General features: G+C 38.5%; 2 protein-coding genes across 2 annotated transcripts; both read left to right on the top strand.

Moving 5' to 3' along the window:
* Positions 1 to 720: 720 nt before the first annotated feature.
* srsf1a (serine and arginine rich splicing factor 1a) lies at positions 721 to 6,015 on the top strand. Its single transcript, XM_042486460.1, has 5 exons — positions 721 to 1,177; positions 2,920 to 3,098; positions 4,068 to 4,240; positions 4,406 to 5,170; positions 5,597 to 6,015. The coding sequence occupies exons 1-4, from the start codon at positions 990 to 992 to the stop codon at positions 4,601 to 4,603; spliced, it is 738 nt and encodes a 245-aa protein (XP_042342394.1). The 5' UTR covers positions 721 to 989; the 3' UTR covers positions 4,604 to 5,170; positions 5,597 to 6,015.
* Positions 6,016 to 6,953: 938 nt separating this feature from the next.
* On the top strand, positions 6,954 to 10,755 carry dynll2a (dynein, light chain, LC8-type 2a). The gene is made up of 3 exons (XM_042486462.1): positions 6,954 to 7,106; positions 7,599 to 7,755; positions 8,952 to 10,755. The coding sequence occupies exons 2-3, from the start codon at positions 7,624 to 7,626 to the stop codon at positions 9,087 to 9,089; spliced, it is 270 nt and encodes an 89-aa protein (XP_042342396.1). The 5' UTR covers positions 6,954 to 7,106; positions 7,599 to 7,623; the 3' UTR covers positions 9,090 to 10,755.
* Positions 10,756 to 16,886: the final 6,131 nt, after the last annotated feature.

Below are 16,886 nucleotides of genomic sequence, written 5' to 3' on the forward strand. Positions count from 1 at the left end.
GTGTTTTAACACTGAGGAGGGAGTTATGTTTTCTGAGTTTCTGAGTTTCTGAGTGGTCATATTTTGCATTTATTGGAAAAGTTAAATTCCATCAGAAAACCCAAACCAGCTTGTGAGTTTGAAAGGCGTATTTTCTTTAACGATCTCCAAAATCACACCATTTATCATAGCCATAACTGTGAAATATAGTTATTTATGGTGGAAGGGGGGTAATGCTTTTCCCCCACTCAGGGAGGCTCAAAGAAAAATACTTGTAGCTCTAGGGAGGGTTAAGATAAAAACAAACAAACTAACAAACAACCTAAACATCCCATTTGTCTGGCTTTAGTTGTCGTTTAGCTCCTATAGCTATATTGCCTCAGCAAGAGGTTGTGCTTTGCCATGTTTGTTTTGTCAAACACTTTGTAAACTCTGTTTTTAAAGGTGCAATATAAATAAAGTTATCATTATCATTACAACTATTATTGTTGTTATTTTACACTCTGATAAATCAAGTACAGTCCCTAAAGTGGCTGTCTGTGGGTGAAAAATGACATTTTGGTATATTAACCACAATTTTATTAATGCGCATTATTCCTATTAATAAACAAACGATTAAAACCAGTGTATGTCAGTTCTATGTTGTTACGTATCTATCATAGATTTTATTGAGTGTTATCACTTCACCTGGTCACTGGGCGGACTATTTCGTAAGGCGGATGTGTCCGCGCTGACCGCAGTGTTTCCGGTATTCATGAATACTTCGGAGAAGGAGCGCGGGTCCTGAAGAAAAATAGGAGTAGTGACCGACTCGTCTACTAGTTTGTCTTCCCACTAAATATTCCGCAGACGGCAGCGCGAAACGAAGCGGATTTTCACTTCTTTCTCCTCTCTGCTCGACGATTCAAACTGCGCTCGGAGTTATATCTCAGTGTGGCTCCACCGCCAGTAGCGTTATCTTGCGAACAACAAACCGTTAGCTTAAGTAGCCGAGCTAATCGTTAGCTGCAATGTCGGGTGTTGTGCGAGGCCCCGCTGGGAACAACGACTGCCGAATTTATGTGGGAAACCTTCCTCCTGATATTCGCACAAAAGACGTGGAGGACGTGTTTTACAAATACGGGACGATTCGAGATATCGACCTGAAGAACCGGAGAGGGGGACCGCCTTTCGCCTTCATTGAATTCGAGGACCCCAGGTAAGGAGCTAACCGCTAGGCCGGAGGCAGCTCCATTGTGTGGCTAACCAGCGTGTGCTAACGCGGGCTTAGGCTATACCTTGGACTCCCTACACATTGTTCTCGTAACAAAACGTGGTGTTTCGGCTTTCGATTTCATATTTAAATGCCATTTATGAACCCGGAAAAGCGCCTTTAGTGCCTGTTTCTACTGCATCCTTAATAGGGTGTCTATGTAACGGTAACTTGATTAACCCAATCACACTGCATTGTTTATAGCTAACGCAAGTAACGGTTGTTAGATTAAATTTGGCTGGTGCACTAGTAACGTTACGCTTGATTGAGTACATGTATCAAAGCGTGCTCTTGTTACAGCGACAGAACAACAGAAATTGTGTTCGTATTTGCACAAATTTAGATGAAATGTCTTCAGTTGCGTGCACGACCGTAAGGCGGATTAGCAACCAGATCAAGCTAGCCGCTAACATGGCTGAACCCGTCCGCCACTGCGTTTTCTCTGCCTAAAGTAACTCTCGCTGTTCGCTCTCCATGTGCTAACTGCAGAGCTCCCACGGGCATGGAAAACCTGGAAAAGTCATAGAGTTTCACAATCACGTTTCCCAGGCCTGGAGGAGTCATTGAATTAGTAAAAAGCATTGCATTTGGCGAAGCCAGTCAATTATTAACCCATCCAAACCTGTGCAAATTGGCGTGATTTCTTACAAAAAATTGAAAAGGGAGACGACCAATATAAAAGATTGAATTATTCTAAATTGTTAAGAAATTAGCTAAGAAAACGAGAAAATGACAGCAAAATTTGGTACAAATGAGAGTTAAAAAAAACCTTGTTTGAAGAAAAGTGCTTCAATATAATAAGTTTCCAACATTATATTTTTTTATTAGATGTTTCTCGAGATTTTTAAACAGAATTTGCGAAGAACCCAGAAAGTCATGGAGTTAGAAAAATTAATTTGAGTTTGGAATCACTGAATTATTATTCCTTTGAAACCTGAGCAAACCGGCTTGATTTCTTTCAAAAATGGCAAGTAGGAAATGACCAATTCATAAGCATATTATATTATTAAGTTATTATCCAAAAGTTAGTGAAAAGTGTGGAAAAAAAAGCATAAAGAAGGATTAATATAAGTAAATGGCCTGAAGTAAAGTGTGAAAAAAATAATATTTATGTCACCTAATATTTTAATATGTAAACACATACAAGTATGGTTATATATAGATGTCTAAACATTTTTCTCTAGCTTTCAAAAAATAATTTTCTTAATCTTCTAATTTCTTGCCATTATTTCTTACATTTATTGCCAAGGTACTGATTACCGTTTTCCCCTGTGTTTTTCCCATGTGCGAACTGATTTGCACCTGGCTGAAAATACAAGTAAACGCAGCACCAAAAAATGAATGTCAATCCAGGTTTCAAAGTTTGTTAAATCATTGAAAGTTATGGAAAAGTTAAAGAATTGTTTGTGTAATGTAATTGTTCAGTAGCTTAAGTAGTTTTCGGTTGATAATCTTTCATGTGACAAGAAATTTTATTTTCTGACGCCGCCAATTTAACACAGCTCAAATATGTGGATGTGTGACGTTTTGTTAACCATCACGTTTATTCATTTTCTCCCCTCATTTCCCCTTTCTGTCTTTAATTATGAGTCCTTTAAAAATCATGATAAAGTTATGACATTGTGTCTGTGAAAATGTATGGGAACCCTTTAACTAATTTTTAAACTGTAACTCTTTTGTATTAACAGGGATGCTGATGATGCAGTCTATGGACGTGATGGTTATGACTATGACGGCTACAGGCTGCGTGTGGAGTTTCCTCGGAGTGGCAGGGGCTCAAGAGGCGGATTCAGTGGGATCAGTGGAACCCCCAGAGGCAGATATGGCCCTCCATCCAGACGCTCCGAGTACAGGGTCATTGTGTCGGGTAAGCAGTCATTTATTCGGCTAATATACAGAAATGTTATGATGACAAAAGCATATCCATTTGAATGCAGTCTGAAGGATTCTCTGCTGAATTAACCCCTTGAAACCTGCAAACTGGCTTGATTTATTTCAAAAACATGTTAAGAAGGCAACTAACAAAAGAAGAAACCCCCCAAAAAATAGCTAGAAATTAGTAAAAAGTACAAAGAAACTACATTAAAATTGGTAATAAATAACAAAACAAAATGATAATTTAAAAATGCAATCATTCTGTAACATAATTTTACATATATAATTGTAATGATTATTAATATTGTTTTTTTCCGTCAGAAATTAACTTGTTTGTATAATTGCCCCTGTGGCTTTGGATTTCAAAATCAACAAGCCACTCAAGAGATTCCCCCCTTTTTTTGGCTGGTGGGTGAAGACATTATGAAAACACTGTTGATTTGGGCAACTTGGCAAGAAATGTCCCACAAATTGCAAGGAATCAATAAAAGGTGACTAGAAAATTACTTAACATTAAGCTTAGTTTTAAAAAAGGGGTAGGATTATTAAAAAAAATAAATAAGAGAATGGGTGTCAAGTGAAACCTGAATAAGATTTATTTCTTTATTTAATCATAGGCAATGACAGTGCTCATTGATCTATGCATTTAAAGTACTGTAAATGGGCCAGAGTGAGGGCAAATTGAATAGTATGACATATTATTCATCTAAATCTCTATCATAAATAAACACAAAGTTGTACAGTACGCATCAATCAATTATGCCATAGTATAACACATGGTGCTTTGCTACATTTCATACTACATAAGTTTATAAGAAAGCACACAGACAGCGGTTTAGTCTTAAACTACTTTTGAAATGTTCCTGTATCAATCCTTCTGGCAGCTTAAGTTCAGTTAAATATTTTGCACAGAAAGAAAGCTGTTATGCATCCCTAACATAACTTTGGTTAAATGTTTCAGGACTCCCTCAGAGTGGCAGCTGGCAGGACCTGAAGGACCACATGCGTGAAGCAGGCGACGTGTGCTACGCCGATGTTTACAGAGATGGAACCGGGGTTGTAGAATTTGTGCGCAAAGAAGACATGACCTATGCCGTTCGAAAGCTGGACAACACCAAATTCCGCTCACATGAGGTATGTGTACTGATTTGATTACTTGTCATGGATAATGTGTCAAGGTGAGTACTTGAGGAAATGCTACATGTTTGAATCACACCTGGCCCTCATGTCCATCTATGGTATTTCCACCATAGGAAGGAATGTTGCCTTTTCAATGTCAAGTTCTCTTGTGTCCGCCAGGGAGAGACTGCTTACATTCGTGTGAAATTAGACGGTCCCCGCAGCCCAAGTTACGGAAGATCACGCTCTCGCAGCCGTGGCAGTCGGAGCAGAAGCCGCAGTCGCAGCGCCAGCCGCAGCCGAAGCAATTCCCGTGGTCGTGGCAGAGGATCGCCCCGCTACTCGCCTCGTCACAGCCGCTCTCGCTCCCGTTCCTAAACCTTTCCACCGATGTTTTGATGTATACCCTCCTGTTTTTATCTTTTATGAGTTTCTCCAGATGTCAGCAATTGATTTTTAATTTTTGCATTTCATGTCCCGATGTCCTTGTGGATGATCTTGGTATGTAGATGTACACCCTCCTCCCCTCTTTCCCCCCTCTCCCTCCCTCCCCTCTCCAGCTACTTTGTCCTTTTGTTTTCTCCCTCTCTCTCTCTCCCCCCTTTTTTCTGTTCTCAATTTTTGCAATATTAGAAATTGTGCTGTGTTGAACTTCAAAAACGTTGAGTTCTTACAAGTTGCACTCAATGTTTTTGCAAGGATTGAAAATTGAGTTTTGTTTTTGTTTTTTGTTTTTTAAAAAACATAGCTTCTCTCATTGGATATGTTGGGTGGGCTGTTTGGACGGGGAGCCCATTGCTTAACTGTATTTTACCCTTGTGTCTTCCTTTAGACATCTGAAGAGAAGGATTAAAGTGATTTGGAATAAAACCCATTGTGGAGCACATTTCATTTGTATGGTCAGGATAGGACATCTAATTGAGGAGCAATCAGGTCGAGGCAATGGTACGCTTCATATTCCATAAATTGAACATTTTGATAGGTTTCCATATCATGCATGTCATATTTACTAAAGCCATATGTGCTGTACTTTGTTATATATACAATTTTTAACTTGCTACTCTGGCTTGTGACAGAATAAGCAGTCCTAGATCAAGTGTTGTGATGTAAGTGTAACATCTTTGCTGTCAAATGTAAAAAAAAAAAAAAAAAGACTGAATCACTGCTTTGTTGCAAAAAGCATCCAACTTTTAACTTTAAATGTCCTCATTGGTTAAAATGTTTTTAACTTCAGGGAGCTATAGTTTTTGTGCTCAGTGGCATTTTTTTTCTTGGTCTGACATGAGTGCTCAAAAATGGAAAAATTAGGCCCAAAAATTTTGACGTTTTATTCTAACAGTCTGCCTCTGATTTTCTTCCTGGTATTTCAAGGTTTTGATTGGAGGAGTGGCTCAGTGGATCCCAATCCTTGGAGCTGGATGAGTGGATCGATTAGGGAAGGGATAGGCAAGGATGGATGCTCGGAACGGGATCAGTTTTCCAGGATTCAAATGAGAGTTTGATTTCAGAACTAATTAACGGGAGTCCCAGAGCAACTTTTTTTTTTCCCCTCTATTAGGCCCCCCAATGCCTATTTAAATTTTTTCAGTGGTAATGGCTTTATTTTACAAGAAAACGAAACTGAGGACCAGGAAGTTGGATCAAAGGATGGAGTCGTAGATGCCTGGTATGAAGGAATTAAAAATTTGGGATTGGGAGGGGGTTTTTAATGTGGGAGTAGTTTCTATGTTTGATTTTGCTTAATCTTGCTTTTCTCTTAGCGTTTTCAATAAAACACTTTCAAACAAGGATATTCTAGTTTGTTTTCATTTGAAACAACCTGTGTCAAGTATGTGACCATTGGGCTTTTGCAAATCATCACAGAGCTTTTTCCACCTCACAATTAACCCTCCAGGAAAGATACATGTTCTTATGCTGCTTTCAGATGTCTTTCACAGTTATTTATACCTTGGAACCTAGAGCAAATTGGTGTGATTTTTTTTCAGAAGTAGGGTAAAATGTAATTAGCAACTAGGCAAGAAATGTTCCACAAATTGCAAAAAAATGGTAGATTTTAGAAAATATTGTTTTAAAAAGCTAGGAAAATTTTCAAGGGAGCAAAGAAGAAGCAAAGGAAAAACTGGATGTAATTACATATTTAAACAATATGTCACAGAAATTAATTTTTTAAGGCACTTTTTTTCCAAGTCATGTTTGCATTTTTAAATAGCCTATTTTTTTAAGCTTGAAAATTAATTTCTTGCTAATTGTTGGGTCATCTGTTAGCTTGTTCATTTCCTTCTTCCATGTTATTGTAAGAAAAGCCAATTTACCCAGGGTTCAAAGGGTAAAGCACTATGCCAGCACATTGCTTCTACCTGAATGTATAAGTAATTTATAATTATTGTTGAGCTGAAACCAATGGAGCAGAAAAACAACTCTGCAGCTCCAAATATGAAAAAAAAAAATCCAACACAATGCTAGTGCGTATGTTCAGTATTCAGTGTCTCAGCTGTGACGACAATTGATGAAAAACCCTGTACACACACACAGCCTAATGATATCTACCCACTTCCAAGGTCTCGTTTCCTTTTAGCCCACAGTCAGTGGTGTATACTGCGAATGATGCATTGTGGGATGAAATAAGATGCCGGCAGACAGGAGCTGGAGAAAAACGCTTGCAACACACGGAGGCTGCGGCTCAGCCAATAGCAGGGTGCAGCATGCAGCAGAGGGGCGGGGAGCTGTCGGAGCACAGCAGAGAGAGCCAACCTACCTACATGCTTATTGTGTAAATCTTTTAAAAGCAATTAGCCGCAGCATCATCTAAACCTGCCCCCCAGCCTGGGTGAAATACATATTTTTTTGTGGAAATAAGTGTTTCCATTCGGCTCCAGAAAAGGTGAGTTGCAGCTTCTCCAATATGGAAAATATTGACTTATATAGCATATTTCTTATTCGAGTTTCTCTTATGATTTTTTCTTTTACACTATATCTTAATGTATTTCGACTGGTTGGGCATGTAAAATGTATTGGCATGGATAACAGCAGGCATTTTTTGTGCTTCTGCATATAATTAAATAGATACATTCTGATACTTTCCTGATGCAGAAGCTGCTTTCATCGGAAAGTGATTTTGCCAAGTAATTTAACTCCACCTGTATCAAGTTTCGCAGCCAATCTATGTAACACATCGTTTAGTCAACGAAGATGTTAGTAACAGCACATGAGTTATGATTATGAATCAGTGCAGATGTTAAAAAGAGAAACGCGGTGCCAAACGGCCAATCTTCTGCGTATGATTGATGTTTTTGGCCTAAACCATCCCCATCACCACGTGCGGTGTTAATTTTCAGTGCAGTGAACGTGCTCCCTTTTTTCCTCCCCTCCTCAGGCAGGCACCATCACCATCGTCAACCATGACTGACAGGAAAGCTGTGATCAAGAACGCAGACATGTCCGAGGACATGCAGCAGGACGCGGTGGACTGTGCCACCCAGGCCATGGAGAAGTACAACATAGAGAAGGACATCGCAGCCTACATCAAGAAGGTGAGACAGGACGGCCGCATGGATGGATCCTCTGTAAGCTTACATCATTGGCACATGAGCTGCAAACTCAGAGCCTTTTTTTATTCTCTGATCTATTTTTGTTACAATGTGGAGAGGTTCTTATGATCAGGGCCGTAGCCAGCATTTTTAAAATCCTGAGGTCATGAGTCCATAAGCCCCCCCAGTGCTCCGATTTTAGCATTTTGACACCAAATAGAAGACGTCTGCAGTTTTCTTTTCCGGTGAATGGATTTTGTGTATACCAAGTTTTGAACGTGAAGGTCTGTGTCAGTCAAACAAGCCTACACTGTAAATCACCTTTTACGCAGGTCAGCGCTATTCAGATTACTTATACAGGTAACTGACAAGCTATTAAGACTGCACAAATGAAAAAGTAAAAAAAAAAGATTGCGGCAAATGCCCATCAAAAATTAGATAATAATAACTTATAAAAGAAAGTGAAAATAAAATGCATTTTAAAAGAGTCAATAAACATATTTTAAATAAGAATAAATTAACAAATCATTGCCATAAATTATATTTATCAAATGCCAGTCAATGAAGGTAAATTTTTGCAACATGAAGGTCTAAATCAATTAGTCAAACCTTATTTATAAAGCACTTTCTACACAGGTCAGCCATAAATGTAAATTATTAAAGGTAACCAATTTGAGACAAATGCATATATGTCCAAACAAACAGATTTCCGCACACTTACATCTATGCAGTGATCCACTTTATTCTGTCACACCTTCATCAGAGCATACATTGTGTGAGCAAGTCATCCTACAAGACAAATGCATTAAAAAATAATTATAAAATTAAAATTATAAAAACAAAGTAGATAAAAGACAGTGATAAAAATAAAAATAAGGCATTTTTTTCAAAGCCAAGTGAATCCTTAATTTATTTTTATTTCAAATATCTGAATCAATTAAGGTGCATCGTATATATTAATTGAAATATATACGTTATAATAATAAAATAATAATATAGGTTTAATTATATTAATTAAAATAGTTAACTAAGGAGGGAGCTAACAAAGTTTTTTGATGAATGATTATTGGTTTTGGTCATTTTTCAATCAAAATGGGCAAACCCTAGTTGGTTTTAGCTTATAAATGTGAGGATTTCATGCACATTTATCATGTGATAAATTGCAGCATCACTAATCTTTATCTCTTGACCTTTTTCAGGAGTTTGACAAGAAGTACAACCCCACCTGGCACTGCATCGTCGGGAGGAACTTCGGCAGCTACGTCACCCACGAGACAAAGCATTTCATTTACTTTTACTTGGGCCAAGTGGCCATCTTGCTCTTCAAGTCTGGCTGAGAAGTTTCTGATGGGTGTTGAGGAGTTTTTCTCCCCTGAACCGAAATCGGAAATGCACTGGTGGCTGATGTCTCCCATACACTAATAACGACATACCATAATGATGCAAACCCGGCCGTGCGCAATTGCATGGACTATACACTATTTAATATGTATGTTACAGTAAGTTTACTTTTTGATAGTTGCCATTTGAATGCAACTTCAGTAGTTTTTGTTGATGCTGTTAAATTCTAGGTTGTAAAAGATTTCAACGTGGCCCTTGATTGTATAATAAAGGAAAGCTGTAGAATGTAGTGGTGCATCTGCTTTCCCTCACAAGTGGCATTGCCAGACCCTGTTATGAGACTCCATCTGTCGGTTTAGATGGTAAAAGTCATACTGCGTGCACCAGTTTAACAATTCATCATCAAAATTTTAACGTGTGATCATGTAAAGAAGTTGGTTAATGGGGCAAAATAGGCTTTCATGTGACGGGCTACTTCACGGCCGTCCTTTGGTTTCGAGGAGATCAAACAGCATGAGTTGAGTTTATTAATGATATTTTACTAATTTAACAAAATTATGTTATCTGTACATGCAAATAAAAAAACCTTTAATGTTTCCAGTTCTGATTTAAAAACAAATATCCAAGGTTTTCAGAAAAGATGTCACAACATCCAACACACTTGACATTTTGGAACCAACACAAGCCAGTGCATGCATTTCCAGGGATGTTTAGTTTGTCAATTTTCACTGTGAGGGACGATTGAGCAAATAAAGCTCGCAAACACAGACCTTTAGCCTGTAACGTCCGAATAATAATACGACAGACTGGTTACCAAAATTGTCCCAAACTCACCTACCTAAATTTCAGACTTATAATACCGTGTTTCTGCATGTTTGGAGGATAAACACAATTTCTTTAATTGTCATCAGACACACATGGAAGGTCATCTTGGAGCTGAAATAATTTAACTTTTGAGTATGTAGATATGGGACTGAGCTGGTGTAAAGCAGCATAAAGAAAGGTGATTTAAATAAAAACATCTGCAGTCAACACTACCAAGGCTACCAACACCCCCTGTGTTTCAGATGGTTGTGCCGTCCTGTGTGGCTCGTGGTACTTTCAAGTTGCATTTTCCCCCAACCTTTATTTTTGCATTGCCAGTGTACTGCCAGACATGCAGGAAAAGATGAAGGAGTTCTTACAGCAGCTGCAAGGAGGCGGATCTCATGTCTAGCACACTGATTTGGTGTTTTCATTTTGTTGTGTCAGCATAATTAGTTTGATGCATAATGTTTGGATTCTTTAAGAGGGCAGATTTGAGGGATTTGGACACATTTCTCACTGTGTAAAGATGAAATGTTTTCAGTTGCTCTCTCCCATAATCCAACAATGGGTGCATTGTGTATCTCTCAAGTGTTAGCTTGGATTGACATCGAGGGAAGTCTTCCTAACTATTGTCGATGTAAACTGATTTAGTATTGTTTTCCTCTGGCATGTATTTTTGCTGTGTATATGTAGGAGCCGTTCCAATGCTGTTAAATTTGCACAAAACGTGTGCCTGTCATTGCTCTCAACTGTAACTGGCTTGAGTACAATTGCACTTCATTAGAGTTATCCAGTAGGTTGCTACAGAACCAAAATCGTATAAACTCGATAAAATAAAAATTAATTGTTGACTTATTACTCTGTGGCCTTTTATTTTTGTTGCTACACCTTGCTGAGGACAACAGTTGACTTGTTGATGGACAGGAAATAAATCTTTAATATTACTGTAGAGTGCCCCAGGGAAGACATTTTTCTGTTGGCCCACCCAGAAGCTAACATTGCCCTGGTTCCCTTGTCAAAAGCCTAAGGAATTTTTCCATTGGATTTTGGATTATGACAGAAAATAAGCACTTCGGTAAACAAACCTGGAAACCATGGGTGCTCAAATGCTAAGGACTCATTACTGGGGTACTCTTGTTTAGAAATTAATTACTCACTTAGCGGACCACTGTGTGAGATTAAGTAGCATCTAGTGGTGAAGTTGCAAATAGCAACCAATTAAAACTCGGATGTGCCAACCGTGTAGGACAGGTTTTTCCAAACCTCTCCTCAAGTACCACTTGTCCTGCATGTTTTAGATCTCACCCTGCTCTAACACAGCTGATTCCAATGATCAGCTCATTGTGAACTCCTGAAGCTGATTGATGACTAGTGGATCATTTATTTCAGCTGTGTTGCAGCAGGAGGGATACAAAACATGCAGGACAAGTAGCACTCCAGAAGTGTTGGAAGGGCAGTGTTGGAGAACTACAAATGCAAAACATGCAAATGGTGGTATCCATGGACGAGGACCTGCTCTGTATGAAGATATTAATGTCTCATTCTGAGATAAAAAAATAAACACAATTCTTACTTTCAGATAATAATAACTAATATAAACATATATGAACATTAAACTTAATTTTTGCCTATATATTCCTGGAAATCCTCACACTGGACCTTTAAAGAAAGTTGTTTTGGGACATTTTTGGAAACACACCTATTTATTGTCAGCAGTCAGCTGAAAAGATTGATGTTTGTAAAGTAAATAGGAAGCTGCCGGATGAATTTTTGTTTTTGTAGGCTACAAATTAAATGAACAAGATGTATCATGTTTGATTTTGTGAGCTTTAACAGTGCTGGTAGCCAGATTTTTTGATTACTGTCTCCAGTTTGAGAGCTAAGCTAGGCTAACAAGCAACTGGTGCTAGCTTTATATTGACTGTAGAGACATGAGAGTTGCTGTCAATCGTCTTACTCTCAGCAGCAAAGTAAACAGATGTAGGCTAATGTTTATTTGTTTGTTTATTTTTTTTTACCAAATGTCAAATCAGTTCTGTAAAGGAGGGTTATGTCACTTTTACTAAAAAGCAATTAATATTCCCAAACAGTTCACCACAGGAGAACTGTGGTGGCTGAAAAACACCAAAACACAACTGGCCCTATTTTGAGCTAATGTTAAGTTTGTATGTTCTGGGCTACTGTAGAAACGACATGGTGAATTCAGTGGAGGAGGAACTGAAACCCCTCCAGTTCATTCACAAGTTAACGAAAACACAAAGATTCTTATTTTCTGTTTACAACTAAGTAATGAAAACATAGCTATGAATATTATATAAAATCTCCACCCTGAATCTCACACACTGGTCTGTAAAGGGTATTTTTGCTTAACAGCAGTAAATATCGACAAACAGCAGCCAAGTAAGGCCGTTGCAGCCTCACAGCTTAACTGTTCAGTGTAATGAACTGGGCTAAGGTGTGTTTTACTGCCCATTTACTGAACGTTTTAATGTTTAAGGGTTATTTTTTCCCCTCTTTTTTAGTGTTCGTGTCCCATTAAGTCTTTTGTAAAACAAAAATTGTAACGATGTACTGATCTTAGCCTCTCCAATATGATAATTAGCCCTGTTTCTGCATTTTTATATCATTGTAGATGATATCTTTGAGTTTTGGACAGTTTGTCAGACAAAACAAGAAGTGTGATGGGCTGTTTCTGAAAGCTTATGGGTAAATATGAGAATTGCAGACACTTCAAATATATCAGGATATTATTGAGACTGTTAACGATACATGATATTTCCTCAACTTCACAGATGATACTCATATGCACTTTCTGCAAGAGGCTCACTGGAACTGCAGGTTTAAAACAGACCATGAGACATATCCTTCCAAAGAAAAAAAAAAACAAAACAAAAATGAGGCTTTGAGTGCTCTCGCTCGTTGTTGCGTTACATGTAAGTTCTTCAATAAATCCCAACACAATAGACAACAGAATGGGACAATAAAATCCATACAGTCTGAGCTGACTGAGCAAAATCAACAATAAAGAGAAGGACATATACTACGTATGTTTCAGTATTCATGTGTTAAAGCTTTTAGGCGCACAGTATAGTAGGCCTCTGTCTGTTTTCTCTGAATAACCGAAGCTCAGGTGGCCTGGTGTGAAAAACAGTCCATAGCAACAAGTTTGTGCGACCTTCAGTCACAGACGAGGAGCTCAAAGACGTAACTGTGACATCAGTCGCTGTTCTGTTGTGCTGGTTACCCATATGGCTCGCCAAGACACTTGGCTGCTCGCCGCTCATCTGTCATCTCCGTCTCTGTGATACACAGATGCTGTGCTCAAGTCATGTAGGATTTTGCTTATTGAGTTCCACATTTCCCATATTCTCAATCATTTTTTAAAGGGACAGTTCTCTAGATTTTGAATGTAACATTTTTGTTTCATGTGGAGCACTACCCAGCTTATGAAGAAAATAACCCTGATGATTCAACCTGGTCTCACTCTCAACTTGTCAAATACCAACGCTTGGTCAGCGGCCAGTCGGCGTCAGACACCGACACAAAGAGGCACCCTTTAGCAGCACTATGAGACTCTTGGGTGTCAGTGAAGTTTTGTTTTTTTTTTTTTTTTTTTCAAACGTAGTGTGCTAGTATGTGCAGAATGCTGTGCTAGAGTGATGCTACATTATGTTTGTAACTGTTCTCAGAAACCATTCATGCATTTTACTATGAAAAGTAATGCTCCCAAATTTAAATTTATCCCATGTAATCATGAGCCAGTATTTTGTGTATAACTCGCATATTTTGAAAGGCTGTGATCACGTTGATCACTGCGCTGGTCGAAGGCTGGTTGGGTTTGTGGATGATCCATAAAACCTCCTCCTGGATATTTGCTAGTGGAAATGCGTGACCGTTGTGAAATTTGTGCGAACTCATTTTAAGGTCCTCACAATGTTTCTTTTCCTAAACCTAAACACAGTAACATTTACTGCCTAAACATCTGAAACTTCATGTTGATCACGTAAATTTACATTAGGACTTAACATCATTCGGGGGGTGCTAATTTGAAGGATATCATAAGAACTGTTATGCGTGCATTTTCATAGGATATCATACGAACTGTTCAATGATAATATGCTGACATACTTATCCATCCAAACCATGATGTTTTGTTTTTTTTCCTCAACCTTACCCCATGCTTTTCTTGCCCAAACCTAAGGAAATTACCTAAAAATTAAGGTATTTTTAACTGAAGTTCACTTATCAAGCAGTAACTGTTCATTTCCTGTGAAAATGAAATTGAAATGTCCTCCCTAAAAGTCCTAAACTGATGAGAGAGGAGTACCTAGTATGTCATGTTTTGATGTGACGGGCCACTAAACAAGCCTTAATATTTGCTGAGTTGGGAGTGAGAATGTGTTGGATTATCGCTGTCCTAGTGGATGAGGAAATATGTTGATGACCATGAACCACAACATGAAAAAATAAAACAAATATTAGCCGAATATTAACTGCAGATCATAGAATCAAGAAAGTAAGTCAGATGATTTAACAAAAAGCCAGTAAGTTTTTCATCCTCTAAACTGGGAGCCTAGAGCTGAAGAAAAATGAAAAATGTGGGTGTTTACATGCAGGAAGGGTCTAACAAAAGGACACTTACAAGCTATATGGCGATAGACCCAAAAGTAGCAACTAAAAATCAGACTATCTAGACCTCTCTAGCGTAAATTTGATGATTCTTTAATATCTCTTTTGCAAGTCTCCCAATATTAAGGAAGTGAAATAGGACGTTGCAGGAGTAACACTGAAAGCCCTGAGCAATTCAAACAATATCAGCCACATTCAGAGAAATAAACTGTTTTTGCTTTGCAGTCAAAGCCTCCCAATCTTTGTAGAGTCACTTGTTTTGTTTTCCCCTTACTGCCACAAATTTGTGGTGCCAAACAACAAGCCGCCTAGAGCCACGTTTAAATACTACATCAGCTGATTTCTCTGATAAACAAACCTTCAGTCAGAGTGAACTCGGTGAGCAGAGCTGGTGCTGTTTGGGTTGGCATCAACACTTGTGTACACATGGCTACAGACGACAAACATGAACAGAAGTTGGACCTCAGTTTCAGCACAGAGATTATGTGTCAGGATCGGGGCTGATGTAATGGTATGGATGACAAAGTCATGTTATCATAGATTTTTTTAGATTTATTGTTAGTACAGCCTAAAATATGGCCAACATCTGTGATGTTCTGTATTATTCTAGCATTGTTGCTGTTGATTTCTTATTGACAAAAAGCAGCACAAGTTGAGTGTTGTGCTCAGTTTTGTGCTGGATTTACGTCACGTCTGTAAGTGGAAATGCATAGAAACAAGAGTACGCAGAATCAGTAGAGCTGAGAAAGCAGACAAATTAAAGAACAAGTTACTAATGAATAATTTCTAGAGACAGACTGAGGTCAAACAGGGTGAAATAAGATACTCTGTGGAGTTAACTGGAACACTGTCAGAATATTAGAATACACTTTTTGCAGTTCCCACATCTACAGGGTTTTAAAGTTCAAAAAATCCCTTTTAACACATTAACATCCTGGGATCCACTTGCGTCTCCCTTTTGTGAGTGAGTGAAATAAATGAGGAATCAAAGTTTTTATTCAGCCTGTTTCACAAAAATACTGAATAATGTAAAAAACAACATGTATAACGCTAACTCGTGTTTATTCACTCAGACACTGTAAAACAGAAGTACGTCAGAGGCTTCTCTGCTTTTTCACCAAACCTCCACTGATGTGTTACACTGTTGTTTTTGCCATCAGCGTCTCCTCCCCCCTCCACATACCTGCTTGCCTCTCTTTCATACTGTAGCCTCTGGCTGCCTTCAATCCATCTTCCCACACGGAGCTGTAATTCATGTTTAGAGCAGATGCACATATAGACCGCCCTGACAATTGACTGGATGACGAAACAGCAGGTTTGAACATTAAAATCGATCATTTGGATGAGGAAAATTCAGTTTTTGTGTCTGAACTGTGGCCCTAAAACTTTCGACAAAAACAGACAGATTGTTTGTCTTGTTTTTTGGAAATTCTAATGTTTTCTAACTAATCGCTTTATAAAAGCAAATCCAGCTCTGTCTCACGCTGCTCAATTCCCACTGCTGACTGGCCAGCATTCAAATCCAAAGGTCCTTTTATAACGACATATTTTTATCCTTTTGCTCTCAAATGTCTGTATTCAGCTCCTCTCATGCTCCATCTACAAAACATTTTAAATAACTCGAATTGCACCAAACTGACTGTTGTTTTGGCTCAGGCCTGAAAATATCCTCCTGCTTTGTTCGCTCTCATTGATGTGATGAATGTTGTGCTCTGCAGATGCCTCACTGACTGTGAGATGACCAGTGGGCGGACTTAACACCGGCATAACAAGGAGGCAAATGACTCAGACTCAAACATCAGGGATGTCGATAAAGAAAAGGTGCCACATTAATATGTTAATTGCAGCAACTGGACACATGGACCAGAATGACACAGTGTGTAGGTTGCTATTGTCTGGGGGAATCAACTTTGAATGTGTCAGTGCATAAAAATCCTTGTTCCTCAGCACTCAGGACTGCTGTGGGTTTAGTGACTGAAAAAAGGAAAAGGGCATGAGGAGCTTTGTATTCAGTAGAAAATTTGAGGGGGACACTCTTCCTCCTTGTTTGCAAAATGACCAAAATGCATCTCCCTTTAACCAGTGGGAAATGTAATAAATTATTATTACACTGTTACATTACTCAGGTATTTCAGGGGGTAATTTATACTTGAGTTTATATGTTTTTGTCAACTTTTACTTCTACTCTGTTACATTGCCTACATAAAAATGTATACTTTTACTCCAGTACATTTCCCCTGAGCATTTTAGTTACTACAAATTGAGAAACATTGAGAAACAAGGCTGAAAGGAAGAAGGGATGAATTAAAAGACAGATGCATCTATAAGGGAATGGGAGGAAAAGAAAAAACTGATGT

The sequence above is a fragment of the Plectropomus leopardus genome, chromosome 5 (genome assembly GCF_008729295.1).
Source record: "Plectropomus leopardus isolate mb chromosome 5, YSFRI_Pleo_2.0, whole genome shotgun sequence".
Lineage (NCBI taxonomy): Eukaryota > Metazoa > Chordata > Actinopteri > Perciformes > Serranidae > Plectropomus > Plectropomus leopardus.